Source organism: Cavia porcellus, unplaced genomic scaffold (assembly GCF_034190915.1).
Source record: "Cavia porcellus strain 051 isolate PalLab524CR breed Dunkin Hartley unplaced genomic scaffold, mCavPor4.1 scaffold_7, whole genome shotgun sequence".
In the NCBI taxonomy this organism is placed as follows: Eukaryota; Metazoa; Chordata; class Mammalia; order Rodentia; family Caviidae; genus Cavia; species Cavia porcellus.
The window spans coordinates 72239049-72262447 of record NW_026947490.1 but is presented as its reverse complement, the minus strand read 5'-3'; the positions used below and the strand labels follow the sequence as shown (position 1 = coordinate 72262447).

Genomic DNA, 23399 nt, shown 5'->3' with positions numbered 1-23399 from the left:
GAAGCTGCTGCCCTCCCCGCTGCAGTGCTGACCCACTTCCCTAGTGCCTGACTGGCGGAGTGTGTATACTGCAGGGGAATCCTTGTCTCTGACACCCAGAGCAGCAGAGTCTGTCCCTGTGTCCATTCCTCCTGTGGAGGGACAGCTAGACAGTGCTCAGCCTGAAGCTCACGCCTAGGCCTTCACGGGACCACCTGCTTCCTGTCACGAGCCTGCCTTCACCTTAACTTTTACCTTCTCTTTGGTCAGTGAGCGGCGTAGATACATAAAAAAATTGCCTTCTACTCACCTATCAGTAGCAAAGCATCACTTCCTTTAATTTCAGATTATAATCATTTTTAGAGGTGTGATAGGAATTGGGTGTCTTTGATGCTTTCTAGGCATTTTTGTATTTTTGTATTTTTCAGGAAGCATTTTTACATATGAAGATGTGTAGAAGTAACTTCAACCACTGTAAAAGTTTGGATAAATGTCATATGTTACTGAACATGTTTTATGCTCTTTGCTTGCTTTTTTCTTGTTGTTCCCCATTTCCTTTTACTCCTTCTGGAAGAGTCTGTCTAGGTTGCCTGCCATCCACGTGGTGTGAATACATGCAGGGAAGACTAAAGTATCACTATTCTTTGTTACATTTATATGGTTAATAGTCCTGTATGAGGAAAGTTACTACTGGAGTTAATAGATTGTAGTTTATATAACATCTTTTTCTTGCTTTTGCTTTTTTAAAATTAATAGGGCTGCAACAAAGCAATCTGGGTTAGATAACAATACCTCGGAGTATGCTTTTATACTTCATTTAATCATGAGTTTGCAGAATATTTTGTCTGTTTTAAGTAGCTCTCTGCACCCTGTTTATTCTCTCGATCTCTACGTGCTGTATTTTGCACTAGGTCCTGATTTTCCCAAAGGAATGGTGGATTTGTACTTTGCAGGCTCAGTTCCAGAAGCAATTCTATTGGCTTCTCCTGAACAAAACAAAACCCTGACATGTGGAGACCATTTCTGCCCTCCTTTTAGTTCTGCAGTTTCCATAGGTGTAAAGGTGGCGGTTTCCAGCCCAGGAAGGGGCTGGCAGTGAGTGGCATTAGCCAACTTCACCCTGGCTTGTGTCTGCTGTCCTGTGTGTGAACGTGGCTCAAGCCACTGGTGCTAAGTGGCAGAAGCCTGGTGTCCTGTGTGCTCAGATGAAGGCAGGAGACGGTGAGAAGGAGTCCCCTTCTCCTCACCTTCTGCTCTCTCAGTCCCTGCACCGATTGGGTGCTGCCTGCTGCCCTGGAGAGGGTGATTGATGCCAGCAAGCCTATGGGTTCCCAGCTCCATCCCATCTGGATGTGCCCTGGGGTCCACACTCAAGAGTGGTGTCTAATTTGACCTGCCATGATGCATTCAGGTTAACAGGTCAATGTAGCATCATACTGAGTAAATACCATGGGCTTGCACACACCCATCCTCCCCTATAGCACCAGCATGGCCTCATTACAAGAAATTCAGACATGTGCCCAAGAGGCCACCACCATAGTCCTTCCCGCATCTGCACAGAGGTGCGGGGAACCGCGCCTCAGGTCATGTGGTCCATGGCTGCAGAGCGGTTCAGAGCATGAAACCCATGCAAGGATGTCTGGCTTTTTACTTCAAGCTTTCAAGATTACCTGGAAGTTGTTTTAAAAGTTAAAATTTTATGTTTGAGGAATCTTCGAAGTACCTGCTATCAGAAATATGGCAGAATCAAGAGTTCTGAGCAAGGCTTATTGGAAAAGTTACTCAGCCTCTCTGGACCTCAGTTTCCTCATCTGTAAAGTGAAGATTGTGAAGCATCTGCCTCTTTGGGGTGTTTTGACCCTGAGAAGAGGCTGTGTGTGTCAAATGTTGAGAACCGAGTCTGTAAAGTAGTGCTCAGGATTAGTCGAATCCTCTTTGCTGTGATGTTGGACCAGGAGTGTCTGAAGCAGGACTGTGCGGGAGGGGGCTGGAGGGGCGGCACGGTGTGTTCCCAGGGTGATGTCTCTGAGGCCTGCCTTGCACCAGTGTAGCATTTGTCCTTTGGTTGGACCCCTGTACAGTGTGGGCAGCGCTGCAGGGAGCCCCAGTCTGGGGAACTGTTCTGTGCAAGCTCCTCTTCTGAGTTGGGGTGTTGCTGAGACAGAGCCCACAGGGCCACCTTCATTATTTAGCTTGTCCCTAACCCAGTTAAGCCCTGCATTCTGTACCCTGGCACATCGTGCAGGAAGCTCTGCTTCAAGCACTCGAGAGTTTCCCCTTCTGAAGCCAGCCTTATAATGCAGACAAGAAGCTGGCAGCTCAGCGGTCTGCTGCTGTGCTTACCTTGGATGAGGGACATTCTCCCCAGGAACCTGAGAAGGGAGGGCACCTGCGACCCTTAGAGAGCCAGTGACTGCAGTCATTCCCTGGCCTGAGTATGATTTTCACAGAAGGTGTTCACTGTTGAGAACTAGCAGTAGTAAAACGTTTAACAAGGTTGCAAAGCGAAGAGAGCTGTGGGCTTCTTTCTCATCACTATGGTGTTTAGGCGCCTGTTAGCACTGGCTAGGAGGCTGAGTGTTTCACAGGCTATAACATACTCAGTGTGCACTCCACCTCCAAGAAGCTTGCCTGCTCCCTTCAAAGAGGAGAACAGGAAGACTCTCTTAGAAGCCTTGTCTTGGGTAGCATGACCTACGGGTGGAACGGGTGTTTCATCCTAGGGTCATTCTAAAAGCCACAATTCTGTGCAGTATAAAAAACTTCTCTCTGTGTACTTGGAAATAGTTATCATTAATATTTTTATGTATTTTAGCATTTTTCCTATCATTACTTATTTCACAAAATTCAGATCATTTAGCAAATATTTCCTTTTTGTTTTTCTTTTTTTTTTTGTACTGGGAATTGAACTTAGGACTGCGTGCTTGCCAGGCAGATGCTGTGCCACTGAGCTGTGTCCCCATATGTCCTTCTTACTACAAAAACATTAGTGCATAAAGCACTTAACATAGGTTGTAAACTTCTCCTGTGCCATTATTTGCACTTATTGTTAAATACTTAATGTTTTTTAAAAGGCAGAGTGATTGGTAATTCTTGGCTTTTTGTCTCAAGAGAGCGTGTGAACACATTTGTAATATATCAGCAGAAAACTTTGGGTCTCAGAAGTAGGGGCGGAGTAGAGTAGCTAACATGGAGACAGGGATTTCCAGGAGGAGGTGGTAAGTTAAAAAGCCAGCCGGACACAGTGAAGCCAGAAGTGAGTAGGCAGCTTAGAAGTCTCCACCGTCCTAGGATCCTTGCATTTGTTTCACTGAGCAGGGAGACACACTTATCCCCTCAGGCTGTGTGAGCACAGGGCTGTAGAAAAGAATGTAGGCAGAACAGATCAAGCATGAACATGCAGCTTTTTAGGGTGCCGTGAAGCGCTCACCTCTCTGTTTACCTATCATACATTTTGTTTGTGCAAGCGCTAAATGCAAGTGCCATGCACATCAATACTTGGTGTCTTAAAATATTTAGCCTTGTTCAAGCTTTGGGGTGGTGCAGAATGCTGACAAACTGGCTTCCATTCAGCAAGGCTGTGAGTGCTGGCTTATGATGAACAACTGGCTCTGAGCAAGTCAGACAGGGCTGGCAGGACTCAGTGCCAGTAACCTAGCCCTGCTCCAGTACCAGAGGCACTCCACTGGTGAGGACACCCAGATAGCACCTGGGGACTGAGGCACCGAGCTCCCTCCACAGAGGCCTGAGTGGTAGGCAAGGCCGTAGGCTCCTAAAGGAACCCAGCGGGTCCTTGGGATTCCTGGCTGCCTCACCTGACACAGAGATGCTCCCTGATCAGGGTCTCTTTAGCTGTCTGGGGACCAAGTGGGCACAAGAAGACAAGGACTGGTGCCCGCTGGACGTTGGCCCCAGTTGGGTCCAGTGCTGCAGAGGTGTGCTGTATCGCAGTCACAGGGAACCCCTTTGCTTTAGGAATTGCTCTTGTATCCCCTCCCCAGCACTGTGTGCATCCTTGGTGGGATTTTAGAGAGATGCTGTTACTTCCGCGCCTCCTCTGGCTCTGCAGATCTGATGACCGGCTTGGCCTGTGCGGGGAAGGGCCCCCACCTTGCGGCTCCTTGGCCCTCTCTGCCTCATGCTCCATCTTCTGGAGCCTTTCCCATGGCCAGTCTAGCTCACTCTTACCTCCAGAATTTTTCTTTGCTGTGGTATTGACTGTTCTGCTCCTCCTCAGAGATCCAGAGGGAAATGATGACACTCAAAGAAATTAAAGGTGGCACATTTCATCCCATTCGGCATGACAGAGTATGGGTGCGGGGGGGGGGGCAGATAGGGGGGTGGGGAGCAGGAACAGATGTTTAGAATTTGCTTTATTTCTTTCTTGAATATTTGAACAGCCCTAGGTGTTTGGGTTCTATGCTAGGAGTCAAAGAGAAGTCCACTCAATGAGGTCCCTCAAGGAGTGCAGATGGAGGCCAGGCCCCCAACAGGCTGGGTGGCAAGTCCTCTCAGAGGTGTGCCTGACTCAGCCCAGGAGGCTTCCTGGGAAGAGGGCACTCAGATGCTAAGAGACAGAGCAGCAGGCAGATGCCGATAGGTCTGAGATAGGGTGGTGAGTTTGGGGAAGGGAAAGCTGTTATTGGAGGCGATGGCAAAGAGAGAGCTCCGTAGGTTCTGCGAGATCTTGAAAGGCCTGTGTGTTCTGCTAAGGAGTGTTTTCCTGAAAGCTGTGGGAACAAAGAAAGTTCCTGGCAAGGGAGCCAATCACATGTCTTCTACCACTGGCATGGAGCTCAAAGCTGATTAAAGATGACCTTGATACAGGAAGGTAGGTGTCTGTGTTAGGGTGGGGGACCTGGGTTAGAAGACACTGACCAGGCAGGAGGGCACCTCGCTGGATATATGCTGGATTTGTGCAAAGAGAGGACAAATAAGAGGCCGAGGCCTGGGAGGACTCCCGCTTCCTACCACGGGAGAGATGGGAGACACCGCAGAAGTGTCCAGCATGTGAAAGGAGGCAAGTTAGTTTGTAGGCATGTAGAGAGTGAGATGCCCCTGGGACTCTGAATCAAGATGTTCAGTAGGCAGCGAAACAGAAGAGGCTGAGCTTTGGGGAGGTAATTTTGGCAGGAAATACAGGTTGGAGAGTTCTCCATCAGCAGGCCTAGAGCTGTGATGAGAACACGGTTTCTCAGGGAGAGCATTGGAGCCGGTGGGCAGCTGAGGCTGCAGCGCCCTGTGTAGGTACAAGGGGCCGTCTTAAGCTTCTGGGAAAGAACTTTGGAAAGAGTAGCCGGCAGTGTTGACTGCTACTGTGGTGACAGTTGAGGGAGGGAAAGACAGACATTGTAGAGCTGATGGAGCTCACCAGTTCTGTTGCTGTCATGCATGAAGATGTTAGGCTTAGCCTAGACAGCCCAAATCTCAGGAATCCTTGTTGTTAAAGGACTGGCAGGCAAAACTTGAGATGCTAACTGCGAAGGAGCAGGCGGAGAAACAAGGAGCACTGATGCACAGAACCCACAGCAGGCACACGCATCCAGGGGGCTGTGCTCAGTGAAACATAGAGCCGGGTGATCCTCACACAGCACCGAAAACTTGCTACCGGAAGCGTTGGACAGTTAGGAGGTCACCTGTGACAGTGAAAGCAGTGTGGAGAGTGGCTAATAGTATGCAGCCTGCTTGTTGGACACCTTTTCCCTTGCTACTGTGAGAGCTCAAGGCAGGCCTGGAAAACACCAGTGATCATCATTTCCCGAAGGAAAAGCAGCACTTGCTGCTTCCTGCCGTGTCTGCCAGTTCCAGAGGATGTAGGTAATTAGGGTGGCGGTGTGTGTCCTGGACCGCGGGTGATGATATGATTTATAGAGGAGTTTCATAACACTGTGTTCCTGTACACACATGTGGGTCAGCGTCTGATGTAGGGTGAGCCATCCGAATACGGCTGCTTCCCCGGTGCGGCTGGCCCAAAGCAGAGTGGTGATGATGGTCACCAGCATCCTCTTTCTAGGGTCGAGTCGTTGGCTGTGGTTGGGACAAGGTGTGCTCTGGCCATCTTAGGTCTGTTTGTACACAGCGAGTGTTATACTCAGACAGATAATACCCTCTCCTTCTAAGACGCCTTAACACCTTGTCACGGGTCCCTCCCTACTTGTTCCACTTTGAGATAAATTTTAGGATTAAAGGGCAGCATATGGTCATTATGAAAGGCCAGGAGAGGCAAGTAAAGGGAACCTTAATGATTCCCCTTCCCGCTGCTGGACTTCGTCTGCCTTGCCTGAGGTTGCTAGTGTTGGAGACCCACTGTGCTGGTTTATTTTTATGGTGGTTCTCTCTTGGATGGTGGCAGGGACCACACTTGGTGAAAACTGTTAGTCACCTTTGCCCCCTTGCTTGCCGTATGACCTGACCTACTTTTTTGCTTTATTAATTAGATAAATGAGCAAAGGAAATGATTTCTTAGGCTTTGTCCTTGGGATCATCGTTTTTGTCCCTTTCATTATAAATTTAGATGGAAATTGGACACAAACAGAGAACATCATTTTGTCACTTTTTGATCCGTAGGAATACTTGGCATACAGACTGTGCTGGGTGACAAGGTGGATCTGCAGCCCTTCCATCCAGCCAAGAGTTTGGGTTGTTTGAATTATGTAAATAAAGTTAACTTGTTTAGAAACTATTAGATGACAGAGAACAGATTAAAGATGGCAGGCTTGATGCTTCAATAAAACTGTAAGGTATTGTACTTACAGTGCATTTTAAGTTCTTAGGGAGCAGCACATTAGAATCTTTATATCGAGTTTAGAAACTTCCTGTGTGTTTCTGCATATCAGCTACTGAGGTGCCATCACAGAACAGCAGAAGGAAGAATGCTGGCCGAGAGAGAGAGCAGGGTACAGGGCAGCCCTGGAAATGCTCACGCCTTGTCGACAAAACCATATTGATAGGTTTGAAAGGAAGATGGGGAGAACGTCTCAAAGGTCAGCAAATCCAAAGGCCCTTATGGTCATCGGACCGTGGAGAAAGGGCTGTGAGGAGTGACAGGACCACAAGCTCTTTCTGCTTCAAAGTTCAACTTTGGAGTGCGGTCCTCTTCCTTTGCTTGGAGCAATTGTTTCTCCAGATGGGTGGGGACCACCTACGTGGAATCCTTGTTAAAAGCTGCACATTTCCAGCCCACTCAGAGACTATACAGTCAGATTTTCCAGAGCAAGATCCCAGGAGTCTGCATTTTAAAATGCACAAAGTTTCATGCAACTTTAAATTTGAGCCAGGAGTGATTGATCCTGAACAGAACCTAAATAGTCCCTTACTGGATCCAAATTCTAACTAGCATGTCAGTCCAAAGATATCTTACACGCCATCCTTTCTCATCTTCAGCTAAATCTTTAGAACAGCATTTTAAATAGTTTTATGTAGAGCATCCCTAACTAAAACATCCGGAATCTGAAGCACTCTGAAACCTGAAGCATTCTAAGTGTCAACATAACCAGAAAGTTACACATTTGGGGACATTTTAGAGTTTTAGTTTAGGGATGCTCAGCTGACAGAGTCTATGCAGATATTCTAAAGTCAGAAATACTCCTGTGTCTGAAGAACTTCTGGTCTCAAGCTTTTCAGACAAGGGATACTCAGCTTGTACAGAAAATGATTTTTGCCTAGTGCCGGCTCTATGCGTTCCAACAGCCCTTTAGCAGAAGCAGCCTTGTGCGGTCAGAGGTACCTGTGAGGCTTGCTTCGGTCATGGGAATGGTTTCACGTTCCATAGTGCATGTGCTCAGGGTGAGATTCAGCTGAAACACACTGCATATTTCATTCTAACTTAGGATCTTGAATTTTGTATAATTCCCAGAGAAAGCAATTGTTCTGTGAAATTTTCTCATGACACTAAGTTTCGAGAAATCCGCATTGTCATTCTCAGAAGGACTCCAGAACACTCATTTGGAGGCAAGGCTGCAGAATGCGTGTGCATGCCTCTCATGCTGTGTGCGTCAGAAGGGGCAATGCCATTTGCAGGGTTATGATTCTGATGTTTGTTTTTAAGAAGTGTGAATGCATTGTAAGTATCTTACCTCTTTCTTTATCAGTATTATTCCTCTGAAATGTAAAATGTTTTTTAATTCTTTCTAAAACCAATTTTTGCATTATGTTCTGGCTGAACTGCTTTTTATGGGTTACTTTTGAAAAAGTATACTTATACTACAGGTAGTGAGATTTTTGAAAAATCAATTCATTTAAAAATGAGGATGCACCAAGGATTTAACTTGGTGGCCTAAGTGCTTGCCTGGCAATCATGAGGTCATGAGTTTGATCCCTGATACCAAAAGAAAAAAATGCAGTTACATAGATCCAAACATTCTCCTTTTTTATCCTCTTTTCTCTTCCTTTCCGTATCCACAACTAAGCAACAGAAACAGCTTTTTCTTGCTACATTATTGTTTTACTTCTTGTGGGAGGCAGCTTAACCAGGTCTGTGTATCCTTTAAAAGTTGGGTCTCCCTTGTTGTAAGAGAAAGCACAGCTGTGTTATGGGGGCACCTGTTAGACCTGATGCTAAAGTGGCTAGAGCTTTGTGAGCACTGGCCTTGAACCTGCCTGCATAGAGCTTCCCCGGTACCAGGTTTGGTTTTGTGTGAACAGTGGCCCATCCCACCAGTCTGCCTTTTAGAACTTTGAGGTGATCGTGGCCCAGGGCGATTCTGAGATGCCAGGACTGCCTGCCAGCAGCTGTATGCCCCCATGTGCCTCAGAGGTTGCCACCGAGCTCCCTTTATATGACCTTGCTAGAGTGTTAGGATGTGGATTCCTACGCAGACCCCAGATGTGCTGAATCAGGTGATGGGCAGGACTCCGGCCATCTCTGTGGTTCTTTTGTGTGCTCACGAGTGCAGGTTCCCAGCCTCTCGGATGCTGAGCAGTGGTGGCAGACCAGGGTAGGAGTGTGCTTTGTGAGACCCTGGGAAGGGTGAAAGAATCAGTGTTCGGCTAGTTTTTGTGGGGCAGATGGCTCCTCCCTGAATTGTTGGAAAGCTGTGTGGACTCCCAGCTGGCTGGTTCCTTGTCATCTGTTTTGTTTGTGACCCAGCAAATATTTTCCTATTTTCGGATCTGAGCACCTCAGTCAGCCTGTGGTTCTCTCAGTTGACAAACACCGCAGAATGTGGGGTGTGAGGGTTTAGTGGGATATTTATCCTGGCAGGTGAGAATCACAGGTCCTAATTGAAAAGGCTTTAGCAGACCTGGACCCTGAGAGTTCAGGCTGGGAAGTGCGCCTGGCCATGAGGGGGATGGGCAGGCAGGGCAGAGGGGATTCTGATGGCTGGGGAAGGAGGAGAGTGTTGGGGGGGGGTGCTGGGCTTTGATCCATTCGGACTTCATTTCTCCAGAGAGTGTCACTGTGTGTGTCCTGGCAAGTGTAGTTTTATCCATTTTAAATATTTTTTGTCTGTTTTTTTTTTTTGTACCAGGAATTGAACTCACAACCTCTCAGTTGCCAGGCACTGAGCTAAATCCCCAGCCCCTGTTTTATCCGTTTCAAATGGGGAAAAATACAATATTCTGTAAGTTAGGGTGAAAAGTCAGGTGCTTACACCTTCTTTGTTGAGTACATATTTTGTTTTTGACATTTGGTTACTGTTTCCTTGGAGTATAAGTAACCAAGAAGCATTTAGATGGGTACATAAATTGTTTTGGAAGGAAGGAATGGAACAAAACATCAACCTGCCTACCTTTTTGTCTTCATTATTCCATAAGAGACCTAGTATTTAATATTTTGGAATTCTCTTCCTTTTCTCACTTCTTTTTTTTTTTTTTTTTGAATCAGCATCTTGTATTGCAAGACACATTCATGTTTGAGCCAACTTGGCAGGGAAAAGAAATCTTAAAAATATGAAGGTTATTTTGGTAACTGTGCCTAGAGTTAGGTGAAAACTTTCCCAGCGGGGACATTTTTTTGCCAGCACAAGTCCCAGGACTTGCACGGAGCTCGCTTCCCGCAGAGCCCTTCTGGGCGCTGCCTTCCCTGGAGTGTGGGAGGCCCGGGTGGTCGGTCTCAGTGTGCACCGGGCACGCTGCTGTGTGGTGCTGCCTCGAGGGCGTGTCTGTGACACTTGGACGACTAGGACAAGTGGATGTGTCAGAAAAATATCCTCTGTACCCCCGGAGCAACAGCTGTGGCAGCAGAAGCAGGCTTGGATCGTGTGTTCATATTTAGTCTTGTTTGACAATCCCAGATATTTTTAAGCTGGACTGAGTCAGTCAGCCCACAGCAGAACATTCAATGTGTCTTAATCAGCCAGCCTGTTTGGCACACAAGGGTCTGGTTTTATCCTAGTAGTAAATAATCCTAAGTGAAGCTGAATGTACCCAGAGCCACAACACTCAGTGATTTACTACGGCCTGGCAGTGCGTCTTTTTCACATGCGCATTCTGTGTACTGCTGGCTGTTTTGGTCCTCGTAGCTTTGAGTTCCGTCTTTGGCCAGGACTTGATGTTTGGTTTTTCTCCATAATGGATCCGATGTTTCGTGCCAGCGCAGCCTGCCCGTCCTGCCCTCTCTCCTTCCCTACTGCACAGCCAAATAGATGGCGTGTTCACTTTTCCCAGAAGTGTTTGGTGTGGTGGCCACTTGTTTCCATCTTAGGATTGTGGATTTTGTCACAGTCCCTTCTGTGGGTTGGTGGCCTTGTCTCATGGGCCTGCGCCCAACTTGTGGGGTTTTCTGATTCTGTGTCCTGGTTTTCTGCCCTGGGCTCCTGCCCCATCTCCTCCTCACAGTGCAGGTTTCCTGCTCAGGCTCTCTCTTGTGCTGGGGAGCTGCCTTCCAGGGGCTTTCTGAGGGAGTACTTTTGACTACTGCTCTGTGGATTGCTCCGATTTGTTAAATCTAAAGCAGATCAGTCCTTGATACTTTCCTTAAGTTCACATCCCTTCTCTTTCTTCCTAGTTCCCTGGCTTATTAAAGATACACTCTCTACCTAGGTTCTCAGGCAGCATAATGTGTTGTAATGTACACTGATTGTGTTTTATGTCTGTAGCGCACAGGGCATAAACATGACTTAGGCGGCAGCAGTTACCTGTACACTCAAGCAAAATGTACGTGAGCCTGAGGTCTGTATCCCTGCCAGCCACAGAGATAGGGTGCAGCAGGAGTAGATCCAGCTCCCCAGTGCAGGCTTCTCTTCCTAACACTGTTGCGGACTGCCCTGAGAGGGTGAACAGCTGTTCCCTCTGAGTGAGCCTGTGGGGCATGGAGCACCTGACTGGACACGCACAGGAAGGGGTGAGTGGGCTTCTGTGGGGTGAGTGGGGGTCTGCTCTCCTGAACCTGCCTGCTGCACATGCCTATTTGATGTGGAGCAGGGGCAGCAGGAAGTAGGGATGTGACAGAGTCCACAGAAGGAGACAGATGAGAGCAGCTGCCCCTGAGACCTTGCCCCATATTAGCACATCGTTTGGTGTGCAGAGGCGTGGGTGTGGGACCAAGAGTGTGTGGATTTTCAGGGTTTGTAGGCACTCCCAGAGCTCAACTGGTGTAAGAGTTTTATGAGTTATATATCTATCAGTTGATCAAAGCAAATGTAAACTTTGTATATCATAAATATGTACCAATAAGAAAAGGAAAGAACTGTTGCATGATTTGTTGGCTGGTGGTAAGAAGCTGAAAAACTTAGCAGAAATCTTCAGATTTTGAGGAAATGGGACAGGAGCATGGTGTGCCCTGGTGACTCTAGCTTCAGGGATTCTGTGAGTGTCCGGAGAAAAGGCCTGAATCTCTGCTGATAAGCTCCAGTTTGCTGTCCTAACTCTTTGGATGATAACAGCGATACAGTTTCTGCAGACGGGTGATGCTTTTGTAACCAGAACTTCTGAGGTTCTAAGTGCTCCAAAATCATGTTGAAGACCACCATGATCTCACAAGTAGAAAATTCCGTGCTCCACCTCATGTGATAGATCTCAGTCAGAGCACAGGTACACTAAAATATCACAGGAAACCACCTCAAGGTGTGTATGCAAGGTGCATTTTATTCATAAATGAATTTCATGTTTAGATTTGCTTTCCCAAGCCATCACTTTAGGTGTGTGCTTGTATTCCATAATCTGAACAATTCCTAAATCCTGAGCTTCTGGTCCCAAGCATTTTAGGTTAAGAGCTACTCCATCTTGCAGGGCTCTTCCCTCCAGCACTGTCTGCAGGTGTGGTGACCCCCTACACCCATGGCTCCACTGTGACCCAAGAGGGTGAGGTTTTGTAGGGTCTGAGTCCAAGCAACCCCAGGTTCTCTCAGCCTTAACCAGACAGTCGCCTCTAGATTTTAATGCTTTCAGCCTCAGCCGAGGTGAAGACAGTGCTCTGGAATTGAAGACCTGATCAGGGGCTGGGGATTTAGCTCAGCGGCATAAGTGCCTGCCTTGCAAACAGGCAGTCGTGAGTTCGACCCCCGGTACCGATAAAAAGGAAAAAGACCCCCCCCACCCCCAAAAAAAGACCTGCTCACAGATCTGGCTGCAGCCTCTTTGAATGAGATTGGTGCAGGTCGATCTGAGTAGTGTAATTGTTTAAATGGGCCCAGACACAAGATTGGGAAATTTTTATTTGGATAAGAAAAGCTATCACCATCGTTTAGTGAGGGACAGAGAGAGCCCAGGCTGCCAAACAGGATGTAATCCCAGATTAAACAATAGCCCTTTTAACTAAATATAAATAAATTTGGCTTCCTGATTAGAAAACCTCATCGCATTCTGCATTTTTCTTGTGTAGCCAACCACAAATGCTGCATCTCGGCCAAGAATCTGGGAATGACTCTCGTATACTCCTTCTGTATCCCTCCTCCTCATCCTCTGACTGCTCAGACCACTCTGGGTTCTCTCAGCGATGACAGTGAATTCCTCACACCCTAGCCACCCTTGCTGCCTGTCGCCTCCTCGCTGCGTGGGTCCACACTCTCTGAGCTGGGGACCATCCTGCAGGTCTCTTCCTCTCCCCCCTGCCCTCATTCCCCTACCACTGTGGGGTCAGTTGCTCCCCTGGCCTCTGCTTCCTGTCCTCAGTCTGAATGCACACCCCATCTTCCCACACAGGGACAGCAGCACAGCAGGCTATTTGCCTCTCTTGCCGCTGTCTCTGTACACATTCCTCTGGCACTGCGAATCCCAGCAACCAGTCTGCAGCCCATCAGATCTGACTGCTGGAGCCTCGCTTAATACTTTACAGTCTTGCTTGGAGAGGGGGTGGGATTCTGAGGCACTGGCAGCAGAGCGTTCTGGGAATCAGCTTGGAAACTGCTTCTGAACAGTCCGAACAACACTGCTACTGTCTCAGCGTTTATGGCAAGGACTAGAGATGATGCAAGCATGCAAAACCAGGCAGGGTACCTGGTGTTTTGGCAGACATCAAAAGTGGCAGCTTTTCTTATTGGGAGCCACAAAGTTGAGGAGGTCTGGGGAAAGTGTCCCCTTTTCAGCGTTACACCTGTCCCTTTTCCTGAGCTGCTCTGTCAAGTTAATCTTAGTGCCTGGGACATTCCACTGTGTCTAAGGTGATGGTGACCGCAGCTCTCAGCTGGCTGATTCTAGTGGGCTCTTCTCTGAGCAGTCACAGGTAGTCAGGTAGCAATGTCTGAGTTTTGTTAAAAATAGAAGTGTTGAGCTAACAAGCAGCATGAAGTGTCTGTGTGGCAGAAAGGAGGTGAGGGTGCATTTGTAGTAGGTGGGCTGGTTATCTGCAGCCCAGGCGTCAGCCGGCCTGGCCTCGGCCGGGGTGAGTCATGTCAGCCAAGGTTGAAAGAACAGTAGTCCATGATCTTCATTTCTCTGATAGGCAGAAACAGTGTTGCGTGGAGAGGATTTGGTCCTGCTTCTTATGTCTTACTTCTTATCAGCCAAGTACTCAGTGGAAGTATTAACAGCACGGGGAAAAGGCAAGTGGGCTTAGCTGAAGGTCTCATTCTGCACACTTTTTCTCCCTAGACCAGCAACACAGGTGTAATTAATCCCTTGAATTGGCCTTCAGGTGCCTTAGAGAATGTCAGTGTGGGAGGTTAGCAACTTAGTGACCTGACCTTGTGGACTTGTGAGTTGCTCTTGCCTGGTGGGGTTACCTCTGCCCCGGGGCCTTTCTCAGGGCCAGTTCCTGGGGTCACCTGATTTCTGATGGTGCCATTTGTTTATGCTACATTGTTTTTTGTTTATGTTTGGCTTAATGTCAGTGACATTACATTAAGTTACTGTCTTCAAATTCTTGACTGCTTATGCAGTTACACTTTTGACCTCAGAGATCAAACACTGATGACTAACTCGCAGACTTCTCTGTGCTCTCCCAGCTGAGTGCCTGGCCGGGTGAGCAGCCGCCCACTACTGATAGGAAGAGGCGTTTACACTCAGGGGAGACTGTCTTCCTCCTTTGTCTCTCAGTCTTTCACGTTTTGGGACCTCCCCAGGTTATCAGGCACACTGTCACTTTTCACCTCTCCCTGGACCTGTGGGACAGAGCATCCAAAGTCCCTTTCTGGAGAAAGCCCCGATCCCAGCGGCTGAGGTTTCCCAGAATTACACTGCTGCTGGCTGGCAAACCTCTCCCCATTCCTGACCCGGATTAGGAGGAAGTGCTGTCCAGTGCCTGCCTCGGGCCCGCCCTGGACAGGGTGGCACCACAGCGGGGAGCAGCCGCGGTCTGACCTCGAGGAGGATACCTTAGCTATGTAGTAAATCAGTTCATAATTACTTTTTTAAACATTAGTCTTAAAGAAATTTGGTGTCTTAACTCTTTAATATTTGTTAGCTATGAAAAGTTATTTCATTATTGAATAGTTATTATTCAACTATGAATATTTTATTATCGAATAATTATTAATACTATTGGGAAAGGGAGTACCTTTTTATAAATAATCACTGTTGATTAGAATATTCAAACGAACTAAATCCCCCTTAGTTCAGAAGCATAAGTGCCTGCCTTGCAAGCGCTTGGTTGTGAGTTCGAGCGCTGGTAAAATTGGGCACTGTGAGAAGCCCTAATTAATTTTAGGAGCCTTCATGAAGATTTGATTAAAATTTAAGATGCTTTTTGTAGTACATTAAGCAAAAAAATAATTCACATAAAATATTTTATGTACTTAAATACTATCCTTAATTTTAATAGTGCATCTAACCAAATGTTATGAAGATTAGCCTAGCTCTCAGGATAGAATTTTCATTTTAAAGTTTCTTCTTTGTTAGGATGGCATTCTTTTTGTGTATCTTGGAAACAAATGTTCATTTAGCTCTTTTAAGCACAGGATGAGATACAGGAAGTGAGTGGAGGCCCCGCTTCCTCTCTGGTTGCTTCAGCTAAGCTGCTGGAGCTCTGAGACGGCGCCCTCCTGGCCACTTTCAGGGTGCCTGTCTCTAGACCTGCATGCTTCTTGAGACATGGGTTGGGGCTCTATAGGCTGGCCTGCGGTCATGTGCTGACCCTCCTCTTGCCACCTGCGTGCACTTGAGAACCATGTTCACCCATTTGGTGCTTTAGTTTCCTCGCTCCAAGAACGGAGATGACCAGGGCATCTTCTTCAGAGTTGTGATGATTTCCCTGAGTGTGGTATGTTTAGATTCCTGCCTGATACCCAGGAGACAGTCAGGTGCTGGCCCTGCTATTTTATGATCACAGTTCTTAGCCAAGGTACATGGGACTGCGAGCACGGGAAGCAGATTGGTCCACCCTTGAATGTGGTAGCCACTTCAGTGTGGGACAGGATTCATGTGGACGCAGTACATGCAGATACTTACTTGTGTAACTGTTGATTCAGTTTTAATAAGATTTTGACTTGCTGACTTTCTGTGTTATGTCCTGAGGTTTTACAAAAAGAGAAATTGATAGAGAATGAGTTGCTTTCTTTAAGAATTTTAATCCTGTTTAAACTTCCTGTCTCCAACTCATATGGATATGAAGGGGATAATCTTTCAGAATATCTGCAGCAATAGTTAAGCTTTGTTTTGTTTCCCATTTCATGAGTATTTTCAGTGGAAGATCCCAGTAACTTGGTAATGTCAGATAGGTCTTGAACTCAGAAGAAAACAGACCATTTGTTCATAGAGAACGAGAGGAGATGTCGGTGAGTGAGTTTGTTGCACTGATGGAGAAAACAGGCTTCCTGGCCGAGTCCCAATGGGAGCGTGCAGGGTGCTCCTGTCAGGGATGTTAGGAGGAAGCCAAGAGGTCTGCTGTCCATCGTCGCCCTATCCCAGGAGGTCCTTGAGATGCTGATGGGCTCCTGAGAAATGTCCTACGCTTGAGTTTCTACAGAAGCATCTGATCCAAGTGCATGTCGGGGAATCTCAGCTCACTGTGTTAGAATGAATGCTGAGGAAAGATCCCAAGTGTCCGGGAGGGCGAGGATGTCCTTTTAAGTCTCTCATGGGATAACACTGTCCCTCAGGAAGGCTGTGTTCTGGCTCCAGAGTCTCTGGCAAGTGGTGCTGAGCCTTTGCCTGTCTGCTCAGGTGGAGAACTCAGGCACTCAGGCCAAGCCCTGGTAGGGAGTTGCTGTGGAGTGGTTGTTGGTAAACTGGAGTGGGTGGGGCCCCCATGCCCTAAATCTCATCAGGAAAGTGGTTCTCATTCGAAAAGAACAGAACGGGAGCTGTGGGTGGGTTCCCCTGAAAGGCTGCCTTGAGATGGTTAAGGGAAAGTTAATTTTACAATCAGTGCTAGTCAATTAAAATTATAAACATCAAACGGAAGTATATGATTTCATTCCTTTTTTCCCCTTTTGCCGTGTATTTGCATTTACAACCTTCACTCTCACCAGGTGAAGAGGCTGACCTGGGCCGGTGCCTCCTTTGGTCGGTGCCATCTCTGTGGTATGCGTTAGGGGCATCAGCAAAAGGGCCAGAGTGCCAGGATCCCACATACAGGCCAGGAGCTGAGGCCCACAGAGAACCTGCACTTAGACCAGAAAGAGGAGCTTTGTTAGGGTCTTGCCAGCCCCTCTGCATGGCGCCAGGCTTCGGTTGCAGCCCCGCAAACTCTCTTCTCCTCCTCCTCCTCCTCCTCCTCCAGCCTCAGGAGCTCGGCTTTGAGTACCTGCCTCCTGCCTGCGTCATGACTGGTGGTGCTGCATGCGTGGCGGGAGCTACTGCAGTCTCAGCTCTGCAGGCGTCTGCTCCCCCTCTGCTCTGATCACAGTGGGGAGGAACGTGGGGCCTGCTGCGTGGTTGCGCCTCACACCTGCCTCCCCAAGGGCCTGGGGTGCGTTAGTTAGAATTGACCCTGTGACAATGCTCACCACAGCCCTCCCCGCTCCTGGTGGCCTGGAGCTTGCTGCACTGGCGGGATCCACCTCAGTCTGGATGGCATGCCTACAGCCAAGGCGAAAGTGTGATCGTGTCCTGGGGTTTATATGGGATGAACACGGTATGAGGATATAGAAGCTAGGATGCAAAATGTTTGTTTGTTGTACCTTCATGGCCAACTTTTTTGTCAGCTGTCTCAGCAAGTAGCTGCTTTGGGTTGCATAGCTTAGTAAGTAACGAAAACCTCGTGACTAGTGCTAAGGTAGTCTCATTACTGGTGATATAGTAGTATATAATAATACTAAGTAAGTGATAAGAAATATGTCTGACCTGTTCATGGAAACGGGTACTTATGCAGGGTTGGATCATTACTGCTTCTCAGATCACTGAACCAGTAGCAGAAACCCTTCGAGTCCTGTCTCCATGGACGATTCTGTGCTTCTTCAGTTTGCTTGGCCTTTTTACCCCGAGAGCAGCCCTCAGCTGACTGTGTGTCCACTGGACCCCCTTTAATACCAGAAGGAGCCCTTCCCTGGCACATTTGTTGTCGGCAGCCGTACCTGCTGCGGGGAAACTGCCATCAGAGATCTTCCCAGCCCTCTCTCCACGCAGACTCCAAGGTGACAGGCAGGCCTCGGTGGCCAGTACACTGCTGCCTTGAGCACACCCTCTCCTCTCTTGGCACCAGGTGTCATTTTGCCTGGGCTCTTTGTGTGCTTAGCTGGTTCAGAGCATAACAAAGTCCTTCTTTGCTGGCGGTCCCCTTCCTCAGAACTTTGCAGCATCTGTATTATGTTCTGCTAGCGTGACTTAAAAGATCTGCGGTGGGTGATCCATGTTACACGTGTGGAAGTGGAGGCTGAGTTCCCTAGTGCTCATGCCTTGTAAATGTGCAAGAGGGGCACAGCTCCTGCTCTCATGGCTTTGTGAGGTTGATGGAGGAGTCCCCAGATGCTATTGACATTTGGAAGGGTGCTGTCGTCACCTGGATGACTGAGACCTGAGCCAGGCCAATCACAATAGGAGTGGACAGGAAGGGTGGGAGGAGTAATTACAGAATATCCAAATGATTTGGAAATTGGGTGCATCACACTGGGGGGAGGTGGCATTCAAAGAGAGCATTCTGAGAAGGTAGGGGAGCAGAGCAGGCCTCGCTGAGGTCATTCTCCCTCATGTCTGTCCCCAGCAGAGCACTGGGCCATCAGCTAAGGTTTCCCGCTGAGACTGACCTGCTTTCCTTTCTCCTGCATGGGGTGGGACTAAGCCGCTTCCTCACTGCAGAGGTGCAAGTGACACCTGCCCTGCAGGGTGGCTAACGGCTCAGCAAAGGAGCGGGTGTCCAGGTGAGGATTCGCAGTGCTGGATTCTCAGTGTTCTGGCAAGGCCAATATGGTCTCTTCCCAGTGAGCCTGGGGTTCAGCGCAGTCAGCTGACCACACAGTATGTGATGACCATTGTAAGAGATCTTTTAAAACCCACTGGGTTCCAGAGTGAGGAAGCCAGACTAATCTCACGGCCCCGGACAGTGCTCCTGGGATGGTGACGGTCAGCAGAGTACAGTGTATTTCAAGGTGAGTTGCTGTTCTCTTTCCTACTTTCACTTACTGTTCTGATGCATTTAGTAATTTCTGTGGCACACACCAGTAGCCAGTACCCTAAGCCACACTCTTATTCAGTGGGCAAATATGTGCAAAGGGTGGAGTTAAGAACATGCGAATGGTGGAAGGAAGTGTCTGGTTCTGTTTCTGCCCTCATTTGCATCTGCAGCAGGGGTGGGGTGGGGTGCCCTCCAGCACGCAGGCCTGGTGGTCTCTGTCTGCTTGCAGCAGTCTGGGCCCTCCACGACTCCGACCGCTCAGCTCCTGGCTGCTCATCTTCTCATCCTCAGCTGCGATTCCGCTGTTCTGAGTAGCACTGTACACTTCTGTCTTTTTTTCCTGTCAGACCCCAGCAGCTGCTTTTCTGTTGTTGCACAGAGCAGCACACTCCGATAGAATTTACATCTGCTTGTGTGGCTCAGTCTTCTTCCCCAGCACTGTGCGGCCTCTCTTCTCAGCCTTCTGTAGACCCCCTCCCCTTGGCCCAGGGAGCGTCCGGCTGGGCAGCGCTGATGGCACGGGGGCGGAGCCCATGGTCTGTGGCTGCCTCACTCGTGTGAATGGCGGGCTGTGCTGTGTGGGTCACGCGTGTTGATTCCATGTCCAGCGAGTTGGAGGGTCAGGCCCGTGGTGATGAGCAAGCCGCCCTGTGGGACTGAGTTTTGGTACTTACTTGTACAAAGGAAGTTACAGTCGTCTATCTGCTGTCTGTCCATCTCCCCAGCTGCATCCACAGCTCTGCTTTGCTTTGCAATGGCTGTCACTAAGTCACCGAGCTGCACATGTTGGGCTCAAAGTTATGATCCTCTTGTCTCAGCTTCCCAGATTGCAGGGATTACAGATATGAATTGCCGTACATGGCCTAAATAATACATTTTTGAAGGGAACAGATAATATTTATAAAAGGGGCTATGACTATATTTGCACCTCAGTGCTTGTAAATATTTGTGGGTTTAAAAAATCCATTCTAGAGCCAACTGTGAACAAGAGTATGTGTGTTTGTGAAGAAAAGGTCATGATACAGTACTTGTTTTTCACTGTCTTACACGGTATGAAGGGTAGGTAGCAGTGTGAGACCCGTGTTAGTGCGTAGTCATGTGTTTCAAGCTTCTTAATTTGAACTGAAAGCATTTGTGGACATCTGATTATTTGAGGTCAGTGGAGCAAGGCGTGCCTGTCTCCCTCATTTCTCCCTCTTTCTGGCCACGCCCAGTTTAGAAATGGTCAATGCCTGTGGGTTGGCTTGAGTTTGCTGAAGTGGCAGAAGAAACTGCTTGCGACCAGAAGAACCTGTTCCGTTGTAGCCCTTCTCCATGTCGGTAGTCCAAAATTAATGTATTTTTGAAATTAACTGCTATAAATGGACAGTTTAAAGCCTTGGGAGCTATGGTTTCAGGGTTTTTACCAAGAGAAAAAGAAATTCAAAATAACTTTTTTGGTTGTTGAATTGGGCACCTTGTCCAGGCTGATGAAAGTATGAATTGTTATAGTCTGACCCCCTCAAGCAATTTACTAATATTTAACAGGTTCTGCAGGGATGTAATGCCTTTGACACTGTAATTCTGCTTCTGGGAACTTAGCCTAAGGAAATAATCTGAAATGGGCATAAATATAATTACAGCATCAGGGACTTGGAAACAACCTAAATGTTCAACAATAGGGGATTGATTAAATGAAGTCTGAAAATGTGTGTAGAGTATTTTTCCACTGTTACGAATGGCAAAGTGTGGAAAAATGATATAAAACATTGATGAAATAATGCAAATTGAAAAATATCACGAACCCAAACTATATTTCACAAAACTGTGTACATTTTGTGTAATTGTGTCATTTGTGTGTGCATTCACGTGTGTATGTGTGTGTGTGTGTGTGTGTGTGTGTATAAATGACAGTTAAGAAAGCACATCAGAATAAAATTATCTCTGGGTGAAAAGAGTGTTAGTATTTCTCATTTTCTTCTTTGTATTTTTCTATGTTTTCCAAGTTCCTGTGTTTGTAGCTGGGAGAAGACCCATAATTTAAGAGTGTCCTACTTTAAAATACCTCATCCTGATATAACCCGTGGATACATAGCAAGAAAAGTCCAGGGGGAGCTAGAACTGAAATCCCCCGGTGCCTTGGGCAGTGACAAGGCCGTGGGACTTGCTGGTGGTGGCCTGAAGGTGGAGATTCTTTCTAATATTTTTCTGTTAAGAGTCTGACTTCTGTTAGGAAAGCAGGAATAAGTGCAGAAACACACTGGGCCACGTTTGCACGGAGGGAGCAGTAATTCCTGGATGGCCCACTGTAACGTGACCTGTCTTGAAAACGATGGCGATTTTAACCTGGCGATACATTCTCTTTACCCCTGCAGATATCCCTGAGATTCCAGAAAGCATCTCGTTCTGTAAAGCACTGCAGGTAGCTGACTTCAGTGGAAACCCGCTGACCAGGTAACTGTCGCCTCACCCTCCCCTCCTGAATACCATGGGCATCCTTCTGGGAGCTGAGCAGAGGACTCACCCTGGTCACCTGCCTTGGAAGTATCTAGATGGACACTTTGCCAAGGACAGTTGCTTTCCCCAGGTGTTTGTTTAGGAATGCATGCACAGGGAGCAGCTGTGCAGTGGTGCCTCTGGAGGGGTCGAGAGGCTGTCACTGTGGAGGGTGAGGAGCTCTGTTCCACAGCAGGGTTAGAATGGTCACGGTTATGCACTCCCGGTCCCCCTCTCCACTCTTACGGGGCAAGGCTGGGCCCAGACTCACAGAGGCTTGCTCAGCAGTTATCCAGGGAGAGGTCTGTTTACACTTAAACATTTGTAATCTCAACTTCGTCGTAACTCTCCTTTAAAAAGACAGAGTACAGCCCTATCAGCCCTATCGGCTTCCTGTCCTGGAAATGATGATTTCCTTACTTTTGCGGTATCCGTGGGGAATTCTTTGTGTTTGTCCCTTCAGAGAAAACCACTGGTCACTTGTTCCATGCTGCTGCTTGCCCTTCCTGTGTCTCCCAGCCTGGGCCAGGCCTGGCACAGAGCACTGTCCAGCCTCTGCTGGCTTCTCCAGCTTGGCTCTGGGCCCCCAGAGTATGGCCAGGCACTGTGTCACCGGAGCACTAACTTAGGTCTGTAGGCAGTGCAGAGTTGGCGCTTGGCAGTGGATGCCCAGGGTCTCTTGGAGCCCGCAGGGTCTGTTTCTAGGATTTTTCAAGAATCTGTGTGCAACTTCAACAGAAAGGTACCCCTCCTCTGCCTCTTGTGATCAAGCTAAAAGTTGGGGTTCCTCTTACCCATTTCTAATTGCTTGGGACTTTTGGGTATGGAGTGCTGGATGAATGCCCTATTTCATTTTTTCCTCACTTTCAAAAGATAAACATATTTTTAAAAAATGCCTGGTTATTGCTCTTTTGAACTTCAGTGATTAAATTACTTCTGTGATTGGAAAATAGTAATCTGTGACCTGGTTGCTTTCTGACCCATGACTGTCTTCAGTCAGACCCTCTTTCCTAGCCCATCTTTGTACGATTTTCTGTCTTGCAAACTTTCTGCGGCTTCCTGTCCCTGGAAGCCAAGGTCAGACCTCTGATGTGCTGTCCAAGGCCTCCTTGGTCTACCTGAGCGAAGCCCATCTCTCTGCCCTGACTGCTGTGAAACCCTCTGCTGGACACTTCTTGGTGGCAGTAGACTGCTTTCCCTAGCTCAGCCCGTGCCCATCTGCTTGACTGTTGGGCCCTGTCACTCTCCATTAAGATGCAGCTTGGACCTCACACCTTCAGGGAGCCTCCGGCTGCCTGGGGAGGTTTTCATGACACTTGAGACTGTGCCTAGCTCAGCCCTTGACCAGGACTCCCCAGCTGTAATGAGAGTCACTTATTCTCTGCTACCTGTTACTGCAGCTCCCCGAGGTGCTCCTGCTGGTCCTGGGGTGAGGAAAGCGCTCCGATGTTGAATTGAGCTGAGCTTCAGGCAGTGTACAGTGGATAGGCCAGCTGGGAAGCAACTCAATTTTGGTCTCTTTATTTTTCCTTTTCTGAAGCCTGCTCGCTCCTGGCCTCACCCCTCTCTCAGGACTCTCCAATAGAGACCCCCAGATGGCACCAGGCAGTCCTGGTATTCCACCTGCTGCACGGCCAGCAGGTTTCTCACCGAGAAGCTGCTGCGGGGCAGCTGGTGTGCTGCTTTTGAGATTTAGGTCAGAGTGTGTGAGTTGAAAGGGCCAAAAAGTTACTTAGCTTGGACGCTGTCTTTAAGGGGACAAACTGAGGCTGACCTTTGAAGGTGTGCAGCTGGTGAGTGGGGTGTTGATGCCAGTTTGTTTCTCCTAAGTCTCTCCTTCCTCCCTCACATTGCATCAGTCTGGCTTTTAACATCAGCAGTTGGCAAAAAAGCAAGCCAGCCATGAAAAACGTTTTCGTTATGGTTGAGAGCATTTCAGCTAGCTTTAAAACTATCAAATGATACATAATTTCTATGAAAACTGAAGCAGACCAGATATCTTGATTCTTTTGAATTTTAAGCAAAAAAACCTTACCTTTGTTACTTAGCTGTTGCTAAGAACATATTTCAGTGACTA

General features: G+C 48.0%; 1 protein-coding gene across 2 annotated transcripts in view; it reads left to right on the top strand.

Annotated features, from left to right (window-relative positions):
- The window catches only part of Lrrc1 (leucine rich repeat containing 1), a 112482-nt gene that overhangs the window by 49000 nt on the left and 40083 nt on the right, over positions 1–23399 (top strand). For both annotated transcript variants that reach the window (XM_063253823.1, XM_063253825.1), the window contains exon 3: positions 21202–21280. In XM_063253823.1, coding sequence (XP_063109893.1) covers positions 21202–21280 — 79 coding nt within the window. The remainder of the gene's footprint in view (positions 1–21201; positions 21281–23399) is intronic.